The sequence below is a fragment of the Mycteria americana genome, chromosome 7, assembly GCF_035582795.1.
Source record: "Mycteria americana isolate JAX WOST 10 ecotype Jacksonville Zoo and Gardens chromosome 7, USCA_MyAme_1.0, whole genome shotgun sequence".
Classification (NCBI taxonomy): domain Eukaryota; kingdom Metazoa; phylum Chordata; class Aves; order Ciconiiformes; family Ciconiidae; genus Mycteria; species Mycteria americana.
In genome coordinates, this window is record NC_134371.1 from 19,436,316 (window position 1) to 19,461,510 (window position 25,195).

General features: G+C 36.7%; 1 protein-coding gene across 1 annotated transcript; it reads right to left on the bottom strand.

Moving 5' to 3' along the window:
- Positions 1-789: 789 nt before the first annotated feature.
- Positions 790-23,342, bottom strand: DAW1 (dynein assembly factor with WD repeats 1). Its single transcript, XM_075509106.1, has 13 exons — positions 23,206-23,342; positions 21,846-21,918; positions 18,981-19,125; positions 15,665-15,723; positions 14,878-15,000; positions 13,119-13,218; positions 10,414-10,521; positions 9,259-9,365; positions 5,877-5,979; positions 5,363-5,477; positions 4,204-4,280; positions 2,049-2,211; positions 790-1,379 (listed from the first exon to the last, which is right to left on the bottom strand). The coding sequence occupies exons 1-13, from the start codon at positions 23,243-23,245 to the stop codon at positions 1,345-1,347; spliced, it is 1,248 nt and encodes a 415-aa protein (XP_075365221.1). The 5' UTR covers positions 23,246-23,342; the 3' UTR covers positions 790-1,344.
- Between the last annotated feature and the right edge of the window lie 1,853 nt (positions 23,343-25,195).

Sequence of the window (25,195 nt, forward strand, 5' to 3'; positions counted from 1 at the left end):
GTCAAATGAGAGGATACAAAACTTGTACATAGGTTCAAGTGGTTCAAAAGTTCATTCTCTGCTGCCCACTTCCTTTCTTCCTTTTTTCCTTCATTCACCACATGTGCTTTGTTCAATCCTACCCTCTTTGCCTCTTCTGCCAAGGCTGCTGGAAGAGACCAGTCAGCTCTGCTCCTTTGCTACTCCCCTGCAAAGAGCAACTGCAGTTTCAGGTGCTCTGCTAGGAGGTGGAGAGCTCTGCACAGGTGAAACCTGTTGGCAGTTGCTGGGGAGAGGTAAGCCTGGGCAAGAGCTCATTGTACAGTGGTGAATAACTTGCAGGAGTTCCTCATCCACGTCTCAGTTTATGTCATGATCCTTGGCTCCAAATCTTTGGTCAGTAGAGTTTCTTCATGCTGGCCATAACCTTTGGGCCAGGATTCAGAGTTGGAGTCACCACCCATATTATTTTGTTTACCTCAGGAGAAAATGGGAGAATGAAGGACGAGCAGAAAGGAATGGAATGAATGGAAAGATGTGGGCAAGTAGGAAAGGAGGCTGAGTGGGAGTTTAACTACAGCATACATGCAATAGTTAATAGCAATGCAGTTCACAAATGGTTGCTGGTTTTCTCCAGAAATACCAAGTGGGACATTGTATTACAATTAGAGAAACTGGCTTTTTAACTCAATACTTTATTACACAACAAAAAAGGTAACACAAAAGTACTCAGAGCAAGTGCATAACACCACCCCTTTCACACCTGAGCGTATATAAGGCTATGTTTTTTTATTAAAAGGGTTACAAGTTAAAAATGACACACAAAGAAATGGGGCCATCCCACTGGATTCATTCACACTAATCATGATTTCTCTCAGGTGACTGAGATAACAGAGCCAGACTTTTCTCAGTGGTATCCAGTGAAGAGGCAACATGCACAAATTGAAATACAAGAAAACATTCCATTTAAATATAAGGGGAAAAAAACACAACTTTTTTTACTGTGAGAGCGATCAAACACTAAGCAGATTGCCCAGAGAAACTGTGCAGTCTCCGTCCTTGGAGATATTCAAAACCACATCAGTCCTGGGCAGCCTGCTTAGTTGACAGTGCTTTGGGCAGGGGTGTTGTACTAGACGACCTCCAGAGGTCCCTTGCAACTTCTACTATTCTGTAATTCTGCGGTTCCATATCTACCAGACATCAGCAAAGTCAAAGCTATCAAAATCTAGGTAACTTTTCTACTTCAGCAAAGCTGAAGGCAAACAAAGAGGGTAAAAGAAAGCAGATCTGAAAGACTGAGTTTATTGGCTATGAAACTCACGAAGTAGGCATACACCAAACTGGATCTTTCCTTCTCTTCAGTCAGTGCCATATTCTGCAGGTGTTATCCTTGCTCCCTAGTAATAAACACACATTGTGAAGGAATCATTTAGCTGTATCACACAATTTATCCCTTTTTGTTAATACCTACATCAACAACATCAACAATCTACCCAGAATGCTGAGGAGCCACAGAAATATTTTTCTGTCCATGACTAGCAAGAGACAGCAGAACCTACAGCAATATTTTTAGATGAGATCATCCTGCATCCCGTATTTCGGTAGTTCAGTCAAAAGATTGAAGCAATCGCAAACACTCTGTTCACGTCTTTTCCCACTCCCATGACTTTTTGTCTGAAATGAAGGAAAACTGAACAGAGTTCAGTGCCAAATACACAAAAGGTGTGCTCTCATTTAAAAAGCTTTGCCTTTTGCTCATGCAGATCTCCCTCACTGCAATGCATTGTGACAAAGTGGCTTAGTCACTGATCTGGTGCTAGTATGTGCCCACAGGAGAGATGGTAGGGTATGCCCATGCCTTTATGCAAGTTTGTTTATGGCCATATTCACTTAAGCCTCAGTTCGAAAGTGAGTTTCTAGCTTTTCTTGACTATATTTTAAGTCACTGCTGCTACCTGCATTCGGGATATGGCCCCACGAAACTTTTCAGACTCTTTATTTTTTTTACCATAACAAGATTTCAAATGTCTCTCTCAAAAAAAAGAAAATTGGAATATATTAGTTACCTGTAATGATTATATTGCCTTTATAATTGAAAGCACAGGAGAATATCTCATCAGTGTGGCCCTCTAATGTCTGAAGGCAGTGTCCAGTAGCAGCATCCCAGAGTCGAGCTGTTTTATCAGAGCTGGCTGTTAGTATATGATTGCCTTTAGGGTTGAAACATACCTTTAAAAAAATATAGAAAATAGTTATATTACTTAGTAAGTCAATATGCCTAGAAAAGGAAGCATATCTAGTGATTAAAAGATGAAAACAGAAACGAGCAACTCTTGCATTCAGCTTTTCAGCTAAAATTCAGGATAGTATTGCACTAGATTCACCCTGGCAAACTTCTGTGGCTGAAAACTTTGTGTATGTACAAAGGTCTACATACACTGACCTTACTATAGGTTCAAGACTTCAGAATATTATCCCCCAAAACCACAATTGCTCTACAACTGTAACAACTTTATTTAAATGTTATCATTATTCCAATGTAAAATTTATACATATTTTATGGAGTTCTACATTAAATAACATATGTCTCTATAATATCCAAACTCCCACTGAAGGCAACTTATTTTGTAGCATGTCTTCATATTTGTTAAAGATTCATTGACAAAATTGCATGCATTTCCAGATAATCAGATATATTTTATAGCACTAACCGGACAGTACTAGGTTTATTATATAATGCAAAATTGTTTAATTACTGAGGGCAAAATGCCTGTTCCCCAGAAATCCAATTTCCAAGTAATAACCTTCCCAAGTGATCACAGCTACACAGAACATCTGCAGAAATAGATTGACTTTTCAATGTGCTCCCAGATGAGCAGATTCCCACTTCCAGCAAAGAAATCATGCCAGCACTAAGGACCCCGATGGAAGCTGTCCCTAACCCACCCACATGTCAGCATGTATTCAGACTGCATTCCTCAGTGCATCTACACTGAGTGTGAAATATTGCACTGAGAATATCAAGTGAAGAAAGACTGGCCCTTCTGAACTTAATATTCTCTTAGTGGAGTGATTATAATAGCCAAATCAATACAATGGATGCACGTGAATATTGTTCACTAAGAACCATCCTAGTTTCAAAATATTAATATTTCAATTACAAAATACATCAAACAAAAGCAGCACAGACTTGGCATACTAGCCTGGAAAGTAGTGAAAACTACCCATTTGAAAGAATAATGAAAAGTTGCAAGCACTAAATAACAAAGTTTGAAAAATACGTACAATTTTGGAAGTAAATAAATGTATTTGGAACTGAAATTTGGCATTCAAAATAGAGTCAGACAAGACTCCCAGCAAAGTACATCGGCACACTCCTCATGACTAAGTGATTTTTGAAACAGGCTTTATACTTCCAAGTCCCTTATGCACTTTGAAAATTAGACTCTCCATGTATTTTGCCACAGAATTATGTTTTTTCTACTCTGTTCCATAAATCAGATGTGCAGAGAAATGAAAAAGAGTAAAGAGGAGCAGATCTGGTAGAAGCAAGTAATAAGGGTGATGGTAAAAGTCTCAGAGGCAATGGCCTTAAGATATCATAAAGAGACTAAAAACCCTTGGTTTTATTCTGTCAGAGAATCTGGGGACTCCAAGGGTGTAATAACACAAGTACAATTTAGGACAGGTCAGACAGAAGCTCCATTAACTATGATCATAGTGAGAGAACATTCAGACAGCATCTCCCTCTCTGCTCCCCTGTTCTCTGCCAAGCAATTGCGGAGACCCAACCTATATACTGTTTCAGAAAAAGGAAGAGGTAAGGAAAAACAATCATTTCAACGTTAAAAAAGCCAGGTATCCATCCCTGACAGGGATGAACTTCCCAAGTTTCTTGCTAACTGCCACAATTCTAAGAAATCAGATAGTAAATAACATGACAATATGGAGAGATGGCTCTTGGTGGACCCTATAGGAGTGGCACACCCAGTATTATCTTAGCTCAGAAGTGGGGAGTTGGAAACAATCATTGACTGATAGCTTTTAGTTGAAAGGAATGTTCTTTTAGTAAAGATAACTTCTTTGCCAGACCTCTCACTCTTAAATATTAATGATTTTACCACCACATTCTTCAACAGTATTCCTGTGCCATGGAATAAATGCTGGATTGGATGTCACATGTAACCAAATAAAAAAAGGTGCAAACCACAAACAACTTACCTTTGAAATTTCACCTCCATGCCCTTCTAGCTTTGCAATGCACTTTTTTGTTTCTGCATTATAGACTCTTGCTGATCCTGTTGTAGTAGATTAGGAGCCATTTGTGATTATTATGCTTAAGCATGCATTTCAATAAGAACATTTTAATAAGGTTGTAAGGGCCTCATCCTCAGGTTTGATTTCAAAAGAAATAGAAGACAATCTTAACACAGTTTCCCCCAAGGATAAAGTATGTCAAAAAGGATCTGTAATCTGATTGGAAAAGGTTGACTTCTTAATGGTTTCTTCTGGAAAACTTCTAAAAAGTGAACACAAATGTCCACATAGAACATGGAGCACTGAAGTCTGTAATTTCAGAATGCAGGTACAATATATTCAGAAAGCTTTCATTGTATGTCAGATATTAATTCTATTTAATAAGATATTAGTTATATTTCATAAGCTATTGATTACATTTTAGGAAACTTTTTACATTGTCTTCTGTCTTAATTTAGCAACTACAGCAAATCAGATCTAAGTAGTGCCCCCCATCCAGTCTGGTATCCTGTTTCTTAAAGTGCAAATCAAAAACTTAAGTATGTAAAAATAATATGGTATTCTCATTATGCGCTATGATATAACACTGTGCAGGTGAGTATGAAAAACTATTTATTGTGATTCCTAAAAAAATAATAAGCATGCAAAAATGCTGCATACCAATAAGAAAACAAAATTTCTTCTTTCACTACCTCTTTATTGTGTATTCTCTTGCTGTGCATTTGGAAAGCTTAGTAGCAAATCCACCATTAAAATTCCAACTACTTTTTTAATTTAAGCCTAAATTTGAACCATCCAAACCAAACTTCACTCAAAAGCTACTTACGTAAACATTTAATATGCATTTCCAGCCACAAGTGAAATATTTCCCTACAAGTTTGAAGTTAAAGGGGAAAGACATATTGAGTTGATTAAGGTGTGAAAAATAAAATTTTCACTGGGGAAAACTTTTTAAGTTTAATGCCAACTTTCTATAATGCAACAAACATTGCTTGATCTATAGTTTTGAGTCATGATACTCCTCTTTCATCAAGCTACATTCAAAGCAAAACCAAAGGAAAAGGACAAAGGTGTTTTGTGCTACCAATTTAATTCTTATAGCAGTCCCCGTCACTTCACTTACCATCAGCAGAGGCAGTTGCAATACGCTGGCCAGCATAATCAAAGCAGACATCCAATATTTCATCACTGTGACCTGTTAAAGTTGCTATATGTGTCCCAGTCATAGCATTCCACAGCTGCATAGATAAATAAGGGTAATTTTTTTGCTTATTTTGACTAATTTACTTGATAGATATCTAGTTGCTCCATAAAGCAACATGTATAGGCCCCTTCTGATGTCTGACTGAAGGTATTAACATGAAACCTGGATATAAATCAATAAAGAGTCACTGTTTAGTCAGTTTAATGAAGTCCTATATATTTTTTATTTCAGTGTCTTGATTAAACAAGCCTTAAATATATATATTGTTATTTAACTGGACTTCACTGAAATGAATAAGCTTATAGGTTTTGCATTTATTTGTAAATTCTTTAATGAATTACATGTAGTAGTTTAAAATAATGCTCTTCCATTTACAAAAGATACATTTTTATATATCAAGTAGCTGTATTCAGTACATACTCAACCTTCTTACCATGCATGTTTTGTCCATTGATCCAGTGGCAATGAGAGAACAATCCCAGTTGAACTGTGCACTGCTAATCTCTCCTCGGTGACCTATTAAAGTGTGTAACATCCTATAAAAAAAGAGAATTTACATTTTTAGTGTGTATTTTGATACACGCATATAAATTATAGGTAAGTTTATAAAATGGTATAGTTAAGGTGTCAAGTCTTCACCATTTTATCCATTAAAGCAATTAAATGGAGTCGTACAGCTCATTGAGCATTCTAGCACTACATCAATTCAATTTTTTCTCTTTCAGACAAAGAGGCAGTAAGGAATAAAATGGAAAAGTCCTCCTTTCTCTTTCAAAAACACTTTACTGAGTATATTTCCAGTGAAATGTGATGACTTCCCAGTGCCAGGGACAGATTTCTTGTCTTCATCTACATACAAAGCACATACAGCAAGTTTTTCCACATTACTCTCCCGTTATCCTACTTCAGTGAACTGTAGACAGTACATCTTTAAAACTCCATATAATCTAAACCTTTTATAAAATCCACTGAAGATCAAATGGAACTTAATCAGGTACTTAATGTGAACACGTTCCCAAGTAACAAGCAAATGACGGCCAAACTGAAATATGATTTCTAATCCTCATTAATCCTAAACTTCTTGCTGCACAAGGACTGACAATACTAGTTCTATTAAATTGTTCAGCTGAATAGAGAGGGTAAAATTAGCCATTATTGCTTCCTACAAATTAATGGCCTAAAAAGCAATGAACCCTAAAAAAGATTATTTTTTTTATATATATATATGTGTGTGTGTGTGTGTGTGTATATAAAAAACGATTAGTAAATTAGGATATTATCACAATGCTAATGCCACGGTATCATTAATAGAAAACTGCTTTAACTAATGGATAAACTAACGATTAGAAAAACAACTAAATGAGTTTAAGTAACTGAAATATTTTTAGTCATTGCATAAGATATATAAGGGTAGCTAAATTAATATATATGCTAAATGAACAGCAAAGCAAATCTCCTGAACAATTGAATTTTTTATTTGTTCATGGTAAGAAAAACTTGATTATACTCATGTCATTTTATAGAATTACTCCTTTTACTTTCTAACAATGTGAGGCCTGCACTGTTGTAATTGTGCAGACCTTTTTACACTAAAGCCAAAAATCAACAAGCAGAAAACTTGTGGAAGTTTTTCCAAGTTTTCCAACAAGTGGAAAACTTCTTAATTTTGTGAACGTATTATTTGCCATCAAGACTGCTGTTTCTGTAATACCTAATACCCAAAATACCTAATTGTGAAAAAAGTTTTAATTTAAAATTTAAAAGCTTTAATTTCCAAATTTTGAAAAGGCGGTCCAGACTTCAAGCTTCAATGTAAATATCTGATCAATAAGAAGAATAAATAGCAACATGTGGAACATCTCACAGAAACCACAGTCTATCAGATACACAATTAGAAAGAACCCAGAAAACAGGATTGTGAAATGCCATAAAAAATTTCCATTTAAGTTATTTAAAAAAAAAAAAAAAAGCTTCAGTTATGATAATACTTCTTTAGCCTTCAGTTTCCAGTGAAATGTAATATATGGGTGCTCTAATATTTGCACCATAATTGCAAATAAGAAGAAGCTGTCTCTCTCTCAGCATCCTGGTGTCCAGCACTCCTGACCCCGGTTACAGGCTGTTGATTTGTCAAATGAAGCTCTGAAGACAGCTTCAACTAAACTATAGCTGGCTATATCTGCCATTGCGAAATTATTGATGAAATACAAACCTATATTACAAAAGCATGTTTCCCTCCCCCCCGCCTTTTTTTTTTTAATTTTAACATCTTATGAAGAAAATCTTGAACCTTCTTGAGACTTCTTGTCCCTACATCAACTTCCCTCAGGATAATTCTGGATACCTACCCAGAAAAAAAGTGAGGAACACAGACAACCATCAGAGTCAGCCAGCAAAATTAAAAGAAACTTCAAGTTCAAACTCAAATTTGGAAAGCAGTGTTTCTCATGTATTTCATATGTTGAAAGATGGGCACAGACAACCTCACCTACAAGATTTTTGCAAATCTACCTGAACCTGCATACAGAAGAGTATGATTTGCTCACAGTCTTTCTGACTGCAACTTTTCATAATTACTAAATGTATACATGCCCAACTGCCATCTAAAAGGCTGAATGCTGGCCCTGGCACAATTATATTGCCCACTAGCTAATTACCAGAGCTGCCAGTGTTTAAATAAGAATTTTCTTCTTCATATTCCACTTCCTGGTATTGACCCTGATGTGAAGTCCACATTCATTTCTTAGAAAAAAGGAATGCAACAGGAAAATCCCAAGACTTTGACTTCACTGTCGTCTCAGACAAGAAGCTGGAAGAAGAAGCTGTTTTCAAACAAAAATATTTGCAAGAACACCAAACTGAATAAAGTTGAATCCAAAGGTCCAATTTCCTGAATGAGTGCCTCCTAAGTATTTACATGCCAAACACTAAACTGCTGGTGTTGAATAAGCTCAAAGCTTACAAGATCAAGCCTTAAATGATGTACTATGTGTACATTATTTTTTAAATCACATGATTACTCTCATTTTGAAGCTATACATATTGTTTATTACCCCAAGATATCACTATACACACACTTTCCTTTTATATATAAATTTCAGAGATACTGCCCTTGCTCTCACAAAAAGAAAAAAAAGACATGACATCTGAAACCACAATAGAATTGAACTTTGTCAGTAATCGGGGAAATCATTTTATTATTCTACTTATACTGAGTTTCCTGTTGAAAAAACAAGTGGATTTGTCAGGACAATACAAGAAGTTCATATTTAGCTACTACATTACTATTTGTTGGTATCATAATCAAGATGTTTTGTTCTCTGCAGTCAGAGGGCCAAATTTTCTCCTCTTTATAAATTTATACTGACAGAAAGGAAAACAGACCCTCTGTGGTTTATAAAGACAATGTGACCAGACTAATTTTCTATGACACAGCATATACTTTCTTTCTACTTAAACAGTCTGTTCCATCTAGAAATTCTAGACACCTTCCAAACCATGAGTTTCCATGCTGATAAAAGATTTTCCTGTTTGGAGAATTCATCAGCAAGAAACACAGGATCTGTCCATTCTGTCTGCCTCCTCGGTGCTAATAAGATGGAAATTTAGAACAAAAAACATATACAAAAGCATTTTGTGAGCAGCATTCCTTTTCAGAAGAACAAAAGGAACAGGAGTAACAAATGATAAGATGAAAGAACACATACTCTAAATGAATCAAAAATACAAGGTCTGTAATTTGTAGCTCAACATAGTCTCTTTCATTTGTCATTAAACCATGCAATGTAAAATGATATGTATTAGTACTTTAGTACCTGCCAGTGCCAACGTCCCACACTGCTACTGTATGGTCAAAGGAGCCAGTGATAATCCTATCTCCAGTGGTGTTGAAAGACAATGCAATGATTTCTGCTGAGTGCCCCTGAGAGAATTTTTTAAAAGGACTATGAGAAAGCAAATTATGACTTTTCCATTAATGTAGTTCAATATGTAGCTTTTTTCAGCAGCATAATCCTTCTATAACCCTTCAATATATTCTTTACTGTCTTGTCCAATATCTCATAATTTTGACAGAAAGATCTACTGGACTGTGGAATAGTCAATATCCCAACAACTGCAAAAAATCAGGCACATCACTTAAGCAGTGAGCAATTGTCCAGTGATGTCACCAGTGCATATTTTCCACATTTGATTTAAGAAGAATCACATTGTTCACCAATACGTACTGGAATCAGATGATTCATTTACAATAAACTACAGTACAGCTTGTCATTGCTGTTGGTGGAGAGGCTTGGAAAAATGAATGTAAGCATACTTATAAGCAAAAGATTCACACATTCCACTGTTCTTTGCTCTGCTCAGGGCTCTGAGGAAGAGAAAGTCAAGGAAGAAGAAAATGCCTTCCCCGCTCTATAAGCCACATATACCAAAGGAAGCTTATGCACTACCTGTTATTTAGGAAATACATGAGAGAAATGCATTGAAACAGCACAGGCCAATCTGAACCTGTGGAATTCCAGCAAGCCACATAGAGCAAAGAGACATCACAATCTAGAGGTAATTGAACAGCTTTCCTCTGCTGACGTTTACAGGAAGAAGATCCACACAGATGAGTGTCTGACATTAATGTTCTCAGAGTTACTTTATGTTAACGCAGAGAAAGCCATAATTTGCAGTATAGCAACATGTTTTAATGAGAAATGGGAGGCATTCTGATCTATAGCAGTAATGTCACTGAAATGAGAAAATCTGTCTTTTGATAAATAAGTCTTCTTATAAAACACCATAGCTTTATCATTCCCTTCAAGTTTTCTTGATCTCTTTTGTAACTGCAGGTCACTGTGGGCCCACCTGGTAACAGAAACCCTGCAAGTTTTGAAACTGTTGTAACGGTTATACTGTTATTTATCTCAGTTAGAAAACTAAGAAACCAAGGAACATCTTTAAAAACATAAGGAAGGCAAACGTACACTTAAAGTGACTATTTCTTCTCCTTTCTCTATATCCCATAATTTGGCGGTGGTATCCATGCTTCCAGTTGCCACTAATGTGCTCTGAAGATTAAATGATAAACATACCTGTAGCAAGAAATGTTGAATGGGAAAAGTGGGAAAGGAGAGTATTTATATACATTTTCTCAAAAACAATGAGTCAGGATTAGTATTTTTAAACAAGACAAAAGTCTGACTTAATATTTTATGGCATACAGAAAAATTGCAGAGTTCTTCTAACAGTTCAGTAGAAGAGCAACAAATCCTTATCACATAGCTCTGGATGACTACCCAAATCAAATGGACTAATTGGCTCCTTTGCAATGGCAATGCATTAAAAAGACTTACTGGAAGATTTCCTGTATTGCTTTCTGAGCCTGGATTAAAATTCACTATTTAGGTGCTTCATTTAGTGTCACAGGGAGAAATTATTTAGTTCACAAAGTTTTCATCAAAATCAAGACTGAAGCAGTTTGTTAATTTATTAACAGCGCATAACTGGCAGAGAACTATATATGCAGTATCAGTATCTGTAATACAATAAACTTATGCAATCTTAATAAACAGCTACAAATTTCTAAACTGCCTCCTATAACTCCAAAATGTTTTAATCACACACACACTTTCACACTCTTGCATGCACACTCATCCCCTCTCACAAGAGAGGTTACGAGCGCAGCCCCCTTTCCTAGGAGTATGTGTTCCCTACTTGCACCCATCTCCCCTAGGAGACACAAGTGCTCTCGCTTTAGTTGAACCCGTGCCACTTCCTACAATCTGCTGATCCACACGCCAGAGAGAAGGCATCCAAATTCACACAGGCACATCTTACAGGGGGGACAAGGGGGCCTTTTTGTTGAACCCCTTACTGACAATCCACTAGCCGCATGCAGACTCCTCATGGCGTCTCCAAAAGGAAGGCTACGGTCTCTGGTATAGGCAGAGATTGTGATGCCCGGGGTGACTTCTGGAAGCACCAGAGCAGGTTTTGACAACTCCTGCTTCCAGACTAATGTCTCCCCCACCCTGTTATAAATTGTCTTGATTCTTTTATGCTTCTTTTCAGGCTTTTCTACTTCTTTATTTCAAAATTCCCTTTGAGATTCCCCAGTTACTGTTCAATCCGACTAACAGTCCTCCCTAACAATATCATTTGGTAGGCTTCCTCTTTAACTTGATCAGTTTGGGGCAAAGACCCTCCAGACAGTTTTGTGTACCAACAAACACACTCTGTACACTCACACTTTTATCTTAACAGGTGTCCTTATCTAGACCATTTGCCAAGGGCATCCCCACAACATCATATTTATTTATGAAAAAGCAAGAACAAAAGCTCAACAACTTCCTTAATTCATTTTGCACATTAAAAAATCATGTAGTCATCTTCCCATTCTCTGTAATTATTCAATATGATTGTTCTGCTAATAAAGGAGGTGCCATGTAAAAAGGAAAACAGTAGCTGAGGTTAGTGGTGCATTTTCACTATGTCCATTTCTTTTTTTTTCTTTTTTTTTGATACTGAATAACTATGGACATGCCCTTGCCAGCAATGTATCATATGCAATAATGGCCTTCTTTTAGAAACAGGTCTCATTCAGAGAAACACATAATTTTCTGCCTGCTATTATCTTCTATTAATTACTTGCTAGCACAACTCATAACATTTTGGGTCTAATCTAACCCCTACAGATGTCAGAAGAAATTGAGAGGCCTCGAAATATTTAGCTAACTGATTTGTGGAAGCAAAATCACTACAGCCTGTCTCAATAAGCAAACGTGTTCTCCATGGTAAGGGATAACTGTTTCAAAGTATCCAGAGCATCAAAAACCCACTAAAACCAACCTCACCTTCCACCAAGGTAAACCACCATTTTCTTACACTAGTTATAGGCCTCACAATCTACAAATTAAATTCCAATTGTTTCCAGAAGCAATTTCCAGAAATGCTTTATGTAATAATGATTGTATAGCAATTTTTGTTAAAAAATACATTCTGTATTGAAATTAAGAGTTTCAGTGGATTTGCCCTGATCTTTTAAATCGGAATGCTGTGCATCAAGATATTTGCTATTGCTAATAGGACTCCTAGTTCATTGGAAAGGAAACCAACCATTTTTAAGCTTAAACTGCTTTCAATTCATATATCTTTGACATTTCAGCATCCCACATATTCCCAGTTAACACACTTAAAATTTCAGAAACTCATTCTCTATGGCTCCAGTTGGTCCTGTACGTGAAGTACAGATCTCAGCGTGAAAGACAGCAATACAAGCAATGCTGTTCTTGTGTATTTATTTCTTCAAATATGAGAGGAAAGGCAAGATATCTAGAAAAAAATGGGATATATAAACAAATCAAGGAATAAATACTTGCAATAAATTGAAAATTATGATTGTTATGGTATTTTTCAAAAATGTTTTAATATTTAGCAAACAAAGGAAACTGGAACAAACTAAAAATAAAAGTATCTTTTAAAACTGTATACAACATTTTATTCTATTTCTTAAGAACTGTCAGACTATCTTTTCTTGCAGTGCAGAAATGTTCACAATGTCTGAATGTGTGAACAGATGCAGCAGAATAGCTGCCCCTTCCAATGTCAGCTCACAGGGACTTGGAACGCACAGCCATCAATGATGGTGTGTGGAAGCATAAAGGAATAAGAAACGTCCATCAGTACTCACTATTTCTGCACTATGTCCTCTGAAAGTATGATAACATTTTCCTGTTTCCGTACTCCACAGTTTGCAGGTTTTATCAAAAGATCCAGTGGCAATCTTGTCACTAAATGGAAAAAATCCTGTCATTTTTATTTAGAAAAAAACTTCTGACTTCCAAGACAGTAAACTCACAGAAACAATACCCAGTCATTAAAGCTTGCATGCATTTTGGTGCATTCTGCCACACTACAAGATCCTGGAGCAGGATTTAACAAACAGAAGTTATAGTAAGGGAAAAAATTAGCAGACATAATTAGTTTCTGAAACAGCCACTGCGCCTATCTATTAGCACTGAAGTGTTCATAACTGATGACTAACCTACACTAGGGATGAGGTTATCTGCTGTACTTCCAGATGTATTTAAAAGTTTTGTCATTTCATGAGATAACATCTGTTTATAAACTCTTTTTATAAAAAAAGTAGTTTATCCAAATTTCAGAGGTCAAACTCCACTCCCACTGAAGTCAGCGGAAGCACTGTGACCAACTGCAGTTAGAGCAAGACTGAAGTGAGGTACCCAAAAAATGTAACAAGGGACACTGTATTGAAACCTAAAGATTAGCAAGAAAAAATAAGTTCTTTTTTTACCAAACTTTTAAATTAAAAGTAGCTCAAGGTTCTCATCAGATTTTTGCTTGCTGTATATTGCTTTCCACTTCTACGTTACAGTCTAGTTATTGATCTTTGCACAGATTTTTGTCATACATTGGTTTCCTCAAAGTATATAAAAGTTTCATTAACTGCTTTTTAAAAGTAAAAAATAATATCAGAATTTAAGGCATCGATATAGCGAGTTTTAGGTTGGATAAAGGCTTTTCATTTAGAAGGAAATGATGATGCGTAAAATAGCGTAAGAACAAGTCTTTAACATTTATTTCCTGATGTAACCATGTATTGCTTAACTGATAAATGGGACATCTGACAGTCAAAGAAGTAATGTGATTCAATATAAAAATAGGAATTAATTTCTCTTATTTTGCAGAGAAGTAAAATATTTTACTTATACACAACAGCTTCCTCAGGAAGCAAATGACAATGAAACTTCTGTAGCTAACATGTAATTCCCTTCACCTAACAGGTGGCAATTCTAACCTAGGGCAAACAGTTATTGCAGAAAACAAAACATGCACAGATTCATCTTTGACATTCGTATAGCGGCACCCTGTGGATTTTATACAAATTACGCAACAGCTCTGACACTTCTAAATCACGTCCTAAATAATAATAAATGTGTAATACCAAATGGAGAAATCCACTTTTGTTATGATAGAAATGTTCTTTCTCCTTAACTGAAGCCAAACAGGCTGTTACAAGTACTTATATCTCACATCATGTACAATCACATAGAGGCAGTAAAGAATTATTAGCTTTCAGAACACAATCTGATCATGTAGATATTATTGAAATAAATCTGTGTTTCAATATATTAAACTGACTCATATATGTGTTTTTCAAGACATTGAATACATAATGAAATTTATGCTTTGCATTTCTAAATTCCATTTTAAAAAATTATAGCAGAAAACATGCCTGAATGTATCTCTTATGCAAATTATATACAGTGTCATCCCATGGTGATTAGCTATAGTTAAACTTTACAAATTCAGAATTTGAACTCTTTCAATTTGAGATAGTCTATTTTATGTTAGTTTGAGTAACAGTTCTGTATTTGCAAAATAACATGATAAGCAATTATGATGTATCTCAGAGAAAATATATTTACCCATAGGGATTATTGAAAGCTATTGCATAGACAACATTTCCATGTCCCTCCAGCGTACGTAGTTCTTTTCCTGATGCAGTATCCCATACTTTGCAGGTTCTGTCATAGCTTCCAGTGATAAAGCTAAAACAAAGAGAAATTAATTTCTGAGTACAGTAAATATCTTACTGGTCCTGGTGCATAGTCAAATGAGTTATTTCCACAGATTTCAGTTAGCACTGTCTCAGACCCTAAAGGTCTTCTTTCTTTCAAAAATATAGATTAATGACCATAGAGGTTCCTTTTCTTTTTTAAAAAAATATTACTCATAAAAAGAACTTTTTTCTAATCTTTAATGTATTTCAACTAAAAAGCAAGTTGCTGTTTTCAAGACATGAAGGAAAAAATGATTAGGCATATGCCCACAGTGAAATCAATTAACATGAAATTCCACTACAGTGAAAGTCCCAAATGAATTTATGTCAAAGACTCATTTAGCTTTTAGTAATATTCACTTTATGGCCACAAAGGTGCTTCTCTCTGAAATATGGTAATTGTCAACAAACTATCACCTTGGAAGAAACAAATTACATAAACTGTATCTCACCAGCTACTTTTTTGCATCTTCCATTGGTTCTCCCACAGAGGCCTGAAATCCAATCCCCAGTCATGCTTGAAGCTGCTTATAAGCAGCTCAGCTGAATTCTTTTTGCAGCAAGGTAAGTGCACTGAAATTCCCTTACAATTTAATTTACAAATACAAGACTTCAATTAGCAATTATGTATTTTGACTTTGAAAACAACTTACCGGGAACCAGATTTGTTAAATGCTACATTAGTCAGTGGCAATATATGGGCTCTAAGTACCTGAAATAGAAGTGGGGGAGGGAGAAGAAAACAACATTTGATGCAATTAAAAATAAAAAAATTTGCTCAAAATACTCAATAGGTTAATATTTTCTCCTCCTATCAGATAAGTGGTTACAGCCCTAATACATTAATCCCTAACTAAAAAATCCCCCATGCCTCAGCAGGTTACCACTGCAGCTGTTATATAGTATTGATTTCAAATTTATATTTTTCTTGAATGAACTGTCTTTTCCCCCACGTTTGCTTTTTCTCCACCTTCTCTGAGACCAGCAAAGTAACCCTAGACCAGAGCTGAAAGAGCAAAAACAAATGAGCGGGGATACCAGGCCTGGTGAGATTACTGATGAAAGAAATCCCGATTAATATTAAGCCTTATATAGTGGATCAAAAGATCCAGCTGAACCGAATATTTTGAATCTTTTAGGTTATGAGATGCTTTCAGCTAGTATATGATTTTGTTTTTAAAAAACAGGAAGAACAGAAATAAGCTACATCTATGTCCTGTGAGGTCATGACAAAAAAGGCATGCAGAACCATAACAAAGATACTTATCAAGACAAAATTCAAAGAGGGAATTTCAAATTTGATGTCTGCCTGTATTGTCTACGTTATGGAGGTCACTGTTTTTCTAACATTGCTTCTAAGGTCCTTTAATCAGACAGTATATATGTTTCATGTAAATTACCTCATACCCATAATAATACATATTAAGGTTTATTAAACATAGGTGAAAACGGTTTCAGATACTGCCAATGAAAGTCAGTGTGCCATGATACTTTGAAAATGACCAAAAAAAATATAATCTAGTTTGTGTTTGAACAAGGTGGCAACTGTATAACAGGGTTTGCATTTGACCAACTATCACCTATTAGAAGCTGGTTTCTGCTCGAGTTTAAAACATAATAAAATCATAACCTGGGAAATCACAGCAATTGCTGGCAGTGAAGTAAAGGGATGTTAAAAATACAGCAGTGGTCCACTAGGTCTTCTCTTTTGCATAAGAATGAAGAAGAAATGATTTATGAACAATGCCATTTAATCACTGACATATTACCAGAGCTTCAATTCTGTGTTCTTATCTCTAGCTTTCTCAGCTGCCTGTCTCCAAAAGGAAAATGAAAGGAGGTCAGAGATCTTCTACTCAGAAGAGTAGGAACTGATCAAAATGGAAGAGAAATAACAATGGTCAAGTGAAGGACTGAGAAAGAGAGAGAAACAGAAAAGGTATTTTATGTTAGAGAAACAGCAATTTCTGTTCTCTAGAGAAAGTAAGACAAGTTATACTTTCAGCTGCAGCAGTGGGAATGGGCAAGCAAGACGTGGAAATGACAAAAATATTTTGCTTTTTTTAAAACAGCCACAGTATACAAATATCTATGTATGAGAATGCATAATTATGGAAATTTGATCCATGACATCTTTAGGGCCACATGCAGGCAGCTCTGAACAATAAACACCTTTAACAACTATGAAGAAAAAGGAGGAAAATGAGATGGGTTTACGTTCAATTTCAGATCACTGGACAAATTCTGTTCTTCCCAGTGCTGCAGTGTCTTCATCCACAGAACTCTAAGCCAGCAAGAATTGCTTGTGCAAATGATACAATAATCAACCTCTAAGGCAATATTAAAAAAATGTACCTCGGTTCTGCAAAATCTGCTACAGCAGTGCCTACAATAAAAATCTGCAAATCACTACAGCATACCATTGCTATGTAATAGTTTAAAACCTGAGAAATTGTTACAAAAGCTTGTTTCTCTGCAGGGTGCCTAACACAACACCATCACCACAATTACTGGAAATAACAAAAAGATGGGTTTATACACTCATTTAAGATTATGCTCCAGTGCAACAGGAAAAAATATTCATTTCCAAACAATGCAAACACATGGAACATCATTTTGAAAGAAAAAAGATTCTCACTCCCACCCACCTCTTGTATTTTATTAGTATCTCAGAAGTACCTGATACTCATGTACAAGTACTAAATGGAACTGAAATATAAAACAAATTCTTTTCACACACTTCTAACTACTCTTGAGTAAAGGAAATAAGCCAGCACTGACTGGATTTGCCTGCTTCTAGTATTCCCAAATACAGAAGCTCAAATTTGGCACTATATCCAACCAAGAAGAAATACATTATTTACACTGAAATTTAGACAAGCATTTGATGATTTGTCAGTGTCTGTGATGAACAAACAATTTTAAAAGCTTGTGAAAAGCAAGGCATTATCTCAGTTGAGAGCATACCTTAAAACAGAACAGAAACTTTTAAAATTTAAGATGTCTTATTACATAGCTCTGTTTTCAAGGTTAAATACACAGATCTTTGCAGAATTCACCCAGATGTGTACTGTTGGTCAAAAGAACCCCGGTTATATCTAGCAACATGTAAGGGGGTTTTTTTAGCCAAACAAACCAACACAAAACTTCTCCCTTTTCTCTCTAAATTTGAGGTACCAATAACATAGCACTGACCAGCAATTTTTAACAGCTACACATTGCCATCTGCTGACACAATAAAGATACAACACTTAATTATTCCAGATCGCAACATGCAATTTCTGGAAGCAATTTTATTTTTATTTCCACAATTAAATACAATTAAACCTATTCTCTTCTGATAGACTGAATCCTGGATTTGAAGTCCTGAAAGGTGTCTCTGATAATTGTTCTTAAAAATCTTACTCATTTAAAATAAATTTACAAGGTGCTGTCTGCAAGCTGAAGATCAAACTATCAATTTTCAAACTTAACAGTAATGGCAGAAAGTAACAACAACCAATATTTTATGTAGCAGAATACTTAAAATAAACACAACTTTCACAAAATGAAGAACAAGTAGACAAGGGTATGAAAATATTTTGGGCCTTTCCCAGCAGCTAATTTACTTGGAGTCTATTTACAGGTTTTGTTTAAACATAACTATGGGTGTTGCTGTTCTACAGAGTCTTATTTGACAAATAAGAGAATTATTTGTCTACATCCAAGACACACCCTTGTACATAAGCCTGTGTAAACAGTGTCTAGGAACAGTTATACCTCCCAGCCTTTTGGGGGAATTCCTGGCAGACATAACCAGACCAGACTCAGTCACTCTAAACAGTGTAGAGGTGATTGAAGAGAGCCAAGAAATTGGTCATAAAGTCTAAATTTTGCTCTTGGGCACAATATGCAGCAGTAGAAACATACTCACAACATCACAACTGAAATCCCCCAAAATTCCCCAAATTATTTTAAAGAGTCTCTGACCTTAAAAAGATGGAACTTGTGATCCTCTTTTTCCCCTAGCTTCTCTTGCAATCTTTGTACTAAATGTACGACGTGTTCCTTGCATGAAGCTGTGATGAGAGGTTCTCCTTTTCGAATTTCTTCTACTAAGGCTATGGCATCTGTGCTATTTATGAGAAAAAAAAACAACAACCACCACCACCAAAAACACAAACCCACCAGATTTCATCCTCTGGCAATAATTATGATTATAAAAGCAAGAATATTATTTACTTGTAGAGAAACTGAAGTAAGCAATTCAATGATATGCGCTTATCTCATTCTGTAATGGCTCAAAGAAATATGGATAAATCTTTCTTGGTTTCTATACTTCCTTCCCTCTCTTACTAAAGTTGTTCAGTAAGATTTAACGTTTAAAAATTTTAGCTTGGCAAGAACTTTACCTTTTCAAAGGGTTTCCACAGAGGGTCAAACGTGGGAGATGTGTATCCAAAACTTATAGTTTGGGAATAAATATCTAAATTGAAGTGGAATTTCATAAATTCCCAATGAATTCCCCATGAAGTAGCAGCAAAATAAATTATATATGGAAAGTGTTAAAATTATCTCTGTCTGTGGCTTCACAAATCTATACCTGTTCCTATAACTCTTAGTTATGGTAATAACTACCAAAATGTGGTCCACAGTCTGATTCCTGGCCATCCATGAGAAAATGGGGGTTAACAATACCTGGAAGTCAAAGCACCAACATACACTTAAAACTGATCCTAGCAAGAAAACCTAGCATTTGTGTTAGTTTGTAAATTATTGCAGTCTAAAGGGGATTTTCTATATCAGTCCTCTAAATGGGAGCCACTAACATCCCCATAAATTAGTATCCTCTCAGTGTTTATACTCCTGTTAAGTAATACCAGAAAACTTATTTCTTTCATAAAGTGACTCATTAGGTTTTATGCAGAGTACTGAGCTGGATGTTTCCAGGTAGACAAAAAGAAATAATTTATAAATTTGGATTTTTCATCTTGTATGTGCAGCCTACATTGTTTACTAACTTTGGCCCACATGCAAGGACTCTTCCATATCAATGTTCTTATGAAGACAATCACATTACTTCATGCCCTTCTGCCTAATAAACTCCATGGATTTGGGCAGCTTTATTTAATGGTGGCATTTTTTTCCTCTTTCCTGAAGCTATTCCTACCGGCTGAGTAGAGTATGTAGACTAACTACTATGACCAAAACCATATTAAGGTTCTCAGCTTTCTTTTCATTTTTTCTTTTGGGTGCCGAGAGGAAGACATTAGCTGGAAGAAAGCAGAGGATATAGTTTGCGAGCTGCATAAATCCCAATAATCTTTCCATGGTGTTTGATACCAGCCAAAATGTTCTGTGAAAAAATCCACTAGATATGACAAGCAAATTCGAGAAGTGTTCCATACTTTTTATGTGTACAAATAACTGACAAGAGGAAATGAAGTAGAGGGAGCCAGACTTTTCTCAGTACTGCCCACTGAGAGGACAAGCATAAAGGAGCACAAATGAAAAAAAATTCAATCTGAACACAAAAATACACTTTTTTTGCTGTGAGGGTGATCAAACAACAGAAAAGGTTTCACAGAGAGTCTGTGGAGTCTCCATCTGGAAGATATTCAGAACCCAACTATACATGGTCCTGGTCACCCTGCTCTAGCTGACCCTGCTTTAGATGGTCTCAAGATGTTCCTTCCAACCTAAATGATTCTCTGATTCTGGGACATACCATTATATTCTGTCACTGAATACACAAAATAGCCAGTCAAATAACCTCTCAAGCACTGGTGCATAAATTACATGTAGCAGTTTTAAAGCTAATTCAGCATACTAACTTGTCAAGTCAACATTCTCATTACAACAAATTCATCCTATTCCTCACAAGGAATACATAAGAGAGTTTCAGGCTAGTGCTTTCCAACTGTCTGAAAACCAGAGCCAGATGTGACTGAGGATTGTCCTCCACATAGCAAGTCTCACTTGCTTCCTCACGAAGTGACCTCTGCCTTCTATCTTACCTAACGATATCCTATCAAACTTAAATCTAAACTTGACTTTGAAATACATTTTATTTTTTGTTCTTCAGTTAGGCCAATCCCTGATTTTTAGATACATCAAGCTCCTGCAATTTCTTTAATCATCTGTAGGAGACTAGAAAATCAGATTATGCACTCTTACTTGTTCTTTCAAAAGACCCAACTGCAATTAGTTTTGCAACAAAAGAAACCAGAAAACTTCCATTACTTGCAACAGAAGCAGATACTTAGTTTCTCCACACAAACATATGGGAGGGACACAAACATACGGAAGGGAATCACCTAGTTGCCTGTCTTGCACCACCTTACCTATGGTGGTTATGATGATGAAGTAATTAACAGGAGAGATCCAAACTGATGTCTAGTTGTTATTTTCAGTGATTTCAACAGAGGTCATTTAAACCAATGTAACTGGGAGCTGAGTTAGACGCAGTTTTTGAAAACATTCTGAAGACCAGAAATACTATTACAGGACCTAAGAACTAACTGTCATTCATCACAACATTACAACATTAAGCACTGTACATTTCTGCTAGCTTTGTACAGGCATCTTGATAATCATAACTCATAATCATAAGCACAAAGAGGCTTCACCTCTGAACAGAAAAGCATGATGGTAATAATCAGCTGGAATGCAAGATTCTGTGTTTAAAATAGTAGGAGAATGATTTGACTATGTTATTTTCTTTTCTGTGTGTGTATTTTAGTGAACAAAGGCATAGCTGACCACAATTATGTTTAAAACAATCAAATAGAGTTGTATCTGAGCATGCTATGAAACAGCAGAGAGTGCTGTTATCTGAAATAATATCATACTTACTCAGGTCTAAGATTAAGTAGATCTATAGATCTGGTCTTTGTCTCACCACCTTGTACATATTCCAGAATAATTCCTTTAAAAAAAAAATGTGATAAGAAGGTCTTAATTAGATGTCAGGGAATTTATAACACGCACTGTAGACTGCAATGCTTCCACTTTTATTGCTCCACTGACTTCAGCAGACCTACTTCTAGTTCTTGAAACTACAAGGAGGTTGGCTGTTCTTGCTGAGAGTTAGCAGGGTGCTGAACAACTTTGATGTGTTTCTATAATAAAAGATATTAAACATTATTATTTATGAGCCATTTTCTATTCTGGAAATGAACAAGCTCTTTTTTTGCCAACAACTTTTTGTATGATTTCATCAGCTCTGTTTTCAAAGAAGTTGTCCTGAAGATACATGCTGTAGTTTGGTGTTCCAGGAAGCCTGGAAAACATGTTTCACAAAACCTGTTGTATGTATTTCAGTGTTTGCAAAGGCCTGTATGCAGTAATGTATAGAAAATCGTAACACACTTTCCATTTCTAGGTATGCTCTGGCACCTCTGCACCTTCTACTGAGATGAAATATTAAAATGTTTAACCACATTGCTTCCTGTTTTGAAACAGTTGTTAAAGAGTTCTGCTCCTTGGTTTTCTGTGGGAAAGGATAATTTAGATGATTTTAATGTCATTTTGCATTTTACCAAGTCTGTAAGAAAAATATTTAATTTGAAAGAAAGATCTGTTATTACAATACACTTCCTGAGCTGGCCATCTCCATCTTGTTTCACTTGTGAAAATTCATTAAGTCTCCTGACTGAGTTCATAATGATAAAGACCACTTAGCAGAATAGCTTTTCAAAGCACAGTTCTGCTCAGAAAAGTCACTAAACAAAGAAAAGAAAAATAAGAAATGTGGCAACCTTTTGCTAAACAGGCCTTTTGATAACACATATACATTTTTTGGTGCCAACTACTGCCAATTTTGACTTTTTAAACTCCTTACTGCAATGCGAATCAGACTGCCTTGATTTCAGAATGGTAAGGCATTAATTACAGCTCCCATCGGCGATGAGCTGCTTCCAGCTGGAAGTCTCCCAACCAACGCCAGTGCCAAAATACCCACACCCGAAGTCAATCTAGCTGCAGGTGCGCGACCCACCGGCTTACTCCTGCCCTAGCCCATGACAGAGGTGAGGAAAACCTCCATTACAGGAGACCCCGCCACACACCCCACGTCTCCCTGACAGAGGTGCCCACCGCACGCCCAACGGCAATCCCCACGCACGGCCACGGCCACGGCCCCAGCCCCGCCGTGCCGGCACAGCCCCTGACAGGGCAGGGACCCGGCCCGGCCTCCCCGCGCCCCGCTCCGCACCCGGCGGGTAGTAGCGCAGCAGCAGCCGCCTCAGCCTCATCCTCCGCCGCCGGCCCCGGGCTTCGGCCCGCTACCATGGCAACGCCCAAACAGCGTCTGCGCGCATGCGTCCCCCTCGGGCGGGAAGGGCCGCTGGGCGCTGCGGGTTGCCGGTGTGGCAGCCTCCAGTGGCGGCTAAACGGCTGGCGCGCCCTCAGGCCGAGGCGGCCGTGTCAAACCCGGCAGTGCCTCTTTAAGCCCCTCGGCCCGCCTTTTGCCATGCACACAGCCGGAGCGGCAGGGAGGCCCGGTGTGGAGAGCTGACTGCCGGCCCACGTGGCTGCGCAGCCAGGGCAGGACGAGGACCCGGCTGCGCAGCCGAGGCCTCCCCTGAGGGAGCAGGACACCGGGAGCTTACGTGGCAGCATGGCACTATTTTATTTCCCACTCTCAATTCTTTTCTATTAATTCATAATGTTCAGGGCTTTTTGCTGTTATTTTATTTCAGCAGAACTATCCCTTATAACTGCAAGATGTTACCAGAGTAGTAATAGCCAGCCAGAAGCCCATCACTATTTATAGGAACTTAGGTTTGCTTTCTCCCAGATGCATAGATTTATAATTATCCCCGTTGAATTTTATCTACCTTTTATTGTCGTTTCACTTAGTATTGCAAGGCTTTTCTACAGTTTTCACAGTCAGCTCATCTTGACTACCCTGAATGCCATCAGCTAGAACTGCTCACGCTGTAATTCATACGGCAGTGCAAGGGCTTCTGATTTATGCCATAGAAAGGAAAGTATCAGATCTTCAAAGGCTGGAGTGCACTAAAAATGATAAAATTCAGCGTGCTAAAGAGCTACAAGTAATGGCATAACAAATATATGAAAGCTATTTGAAAAGCAAATAGTCAATTACTAAGGAAAGCAGGTAAAAATTAAAAGAAAAAAAAAGAAAAAAAAAACCTAATCAGCTTAACTTTTAAAGAGAAACTCGGGACAGATACATGAGTATGAAAATACTGTTTCATCAAAGACAGAAGAAAAAATATATTTGAAAAGAGATAACCAACATGGAATCATTAAAAGATAATGTATTAATAGAACTAAAAATTTGAGTCAAGCTTTATGCAGAAATGACTGTAGAGCATCAATAGGGGGGAGCAGTGAACACATTTTCATTTAGGAAATCTCCTCATAGCCCACATTGTTGACAACGGGTCAACAGAAGACAGTCGCAGTCAGTGTTTAACAATACGTGACTTTTCCAAAAACACCCATATGGCTCCCTACAGCTTCACTTTGAAGACAGTCCTTTGGTTTTTGAAAGACAGGAAGTAAAATACAATGTCTAATTCCAGATTTACTTTGGGACATGACTGGGGGACAAAGCGGTCTCTGGATTTTTCATTCCCATTTGTTTATTGAAATCTTTTGTCTTATTTGTATGTGGAAAGTCTTGAGGCAGATAAGAAATATTTTTATTGAAAACAAATAATCCAAACAGCTTTCCAACTGAATTGACTTACTTGGACCAACCCTATTAAAAAATAACTTTTTGAACAACCCCTTGTCTTGGTGGTCTCCAGTTTCTTAGCATCTTTTTGTATTTGTTTAGCATAATATGTATCCACCCAGATTATAATTTCAGAATATAAATATTTTTCTGTTCTTTCAACTTAAGTGACGTGAACAACGAGCATGGCATGGACACTGCTTCCTGCATTAACACCTTCTTTGTTCTTCATAAACATGAATTCATGCAGCCTTTCTGGTGCCTTTAGTATTACTTAACCCAACTAGATGTGCTACATTTAAATATTTTAGTCAAATTTAAAGGCTTGATACTTCTCTACAGCATAAATGAGGAGTATCTGCAGTTCAGCTATAACTTATGTAGTAAGCATCTCATCAATTCTGTACTTCAGGGTTGTATTTGCATCATTGAATCAATTATTGCAATATTCTCGAGCAATCATTTTTTCAAGGTTTTGCATATCATATGCCAACAA

Excerpts from the sequence above, each read along its gene's own strand:
- DAW1 (XM_075509106.1), bottom strand. The coding sequence starts at position 23,245 with ATGAGGCTGAGGCGGCTGCTGCTGCGCTACTACCCGCCGG. Across the intron at positions 15,724-18,980 it reads ACAAGTTCCATCTTTTTAAG|GTACTTAGAGCCCATATATT; the intron begins GTCAGAGACTCT and ends CTTCTATTTCAG. Across the intron at positions 9,366-10,413 it reads AAGAAATAGTCACTTTAAGT|GGGCACTCAGCAGAAATCAT; the intron begins GTACGTTTGCCT and ends AAATTCTCTCAG.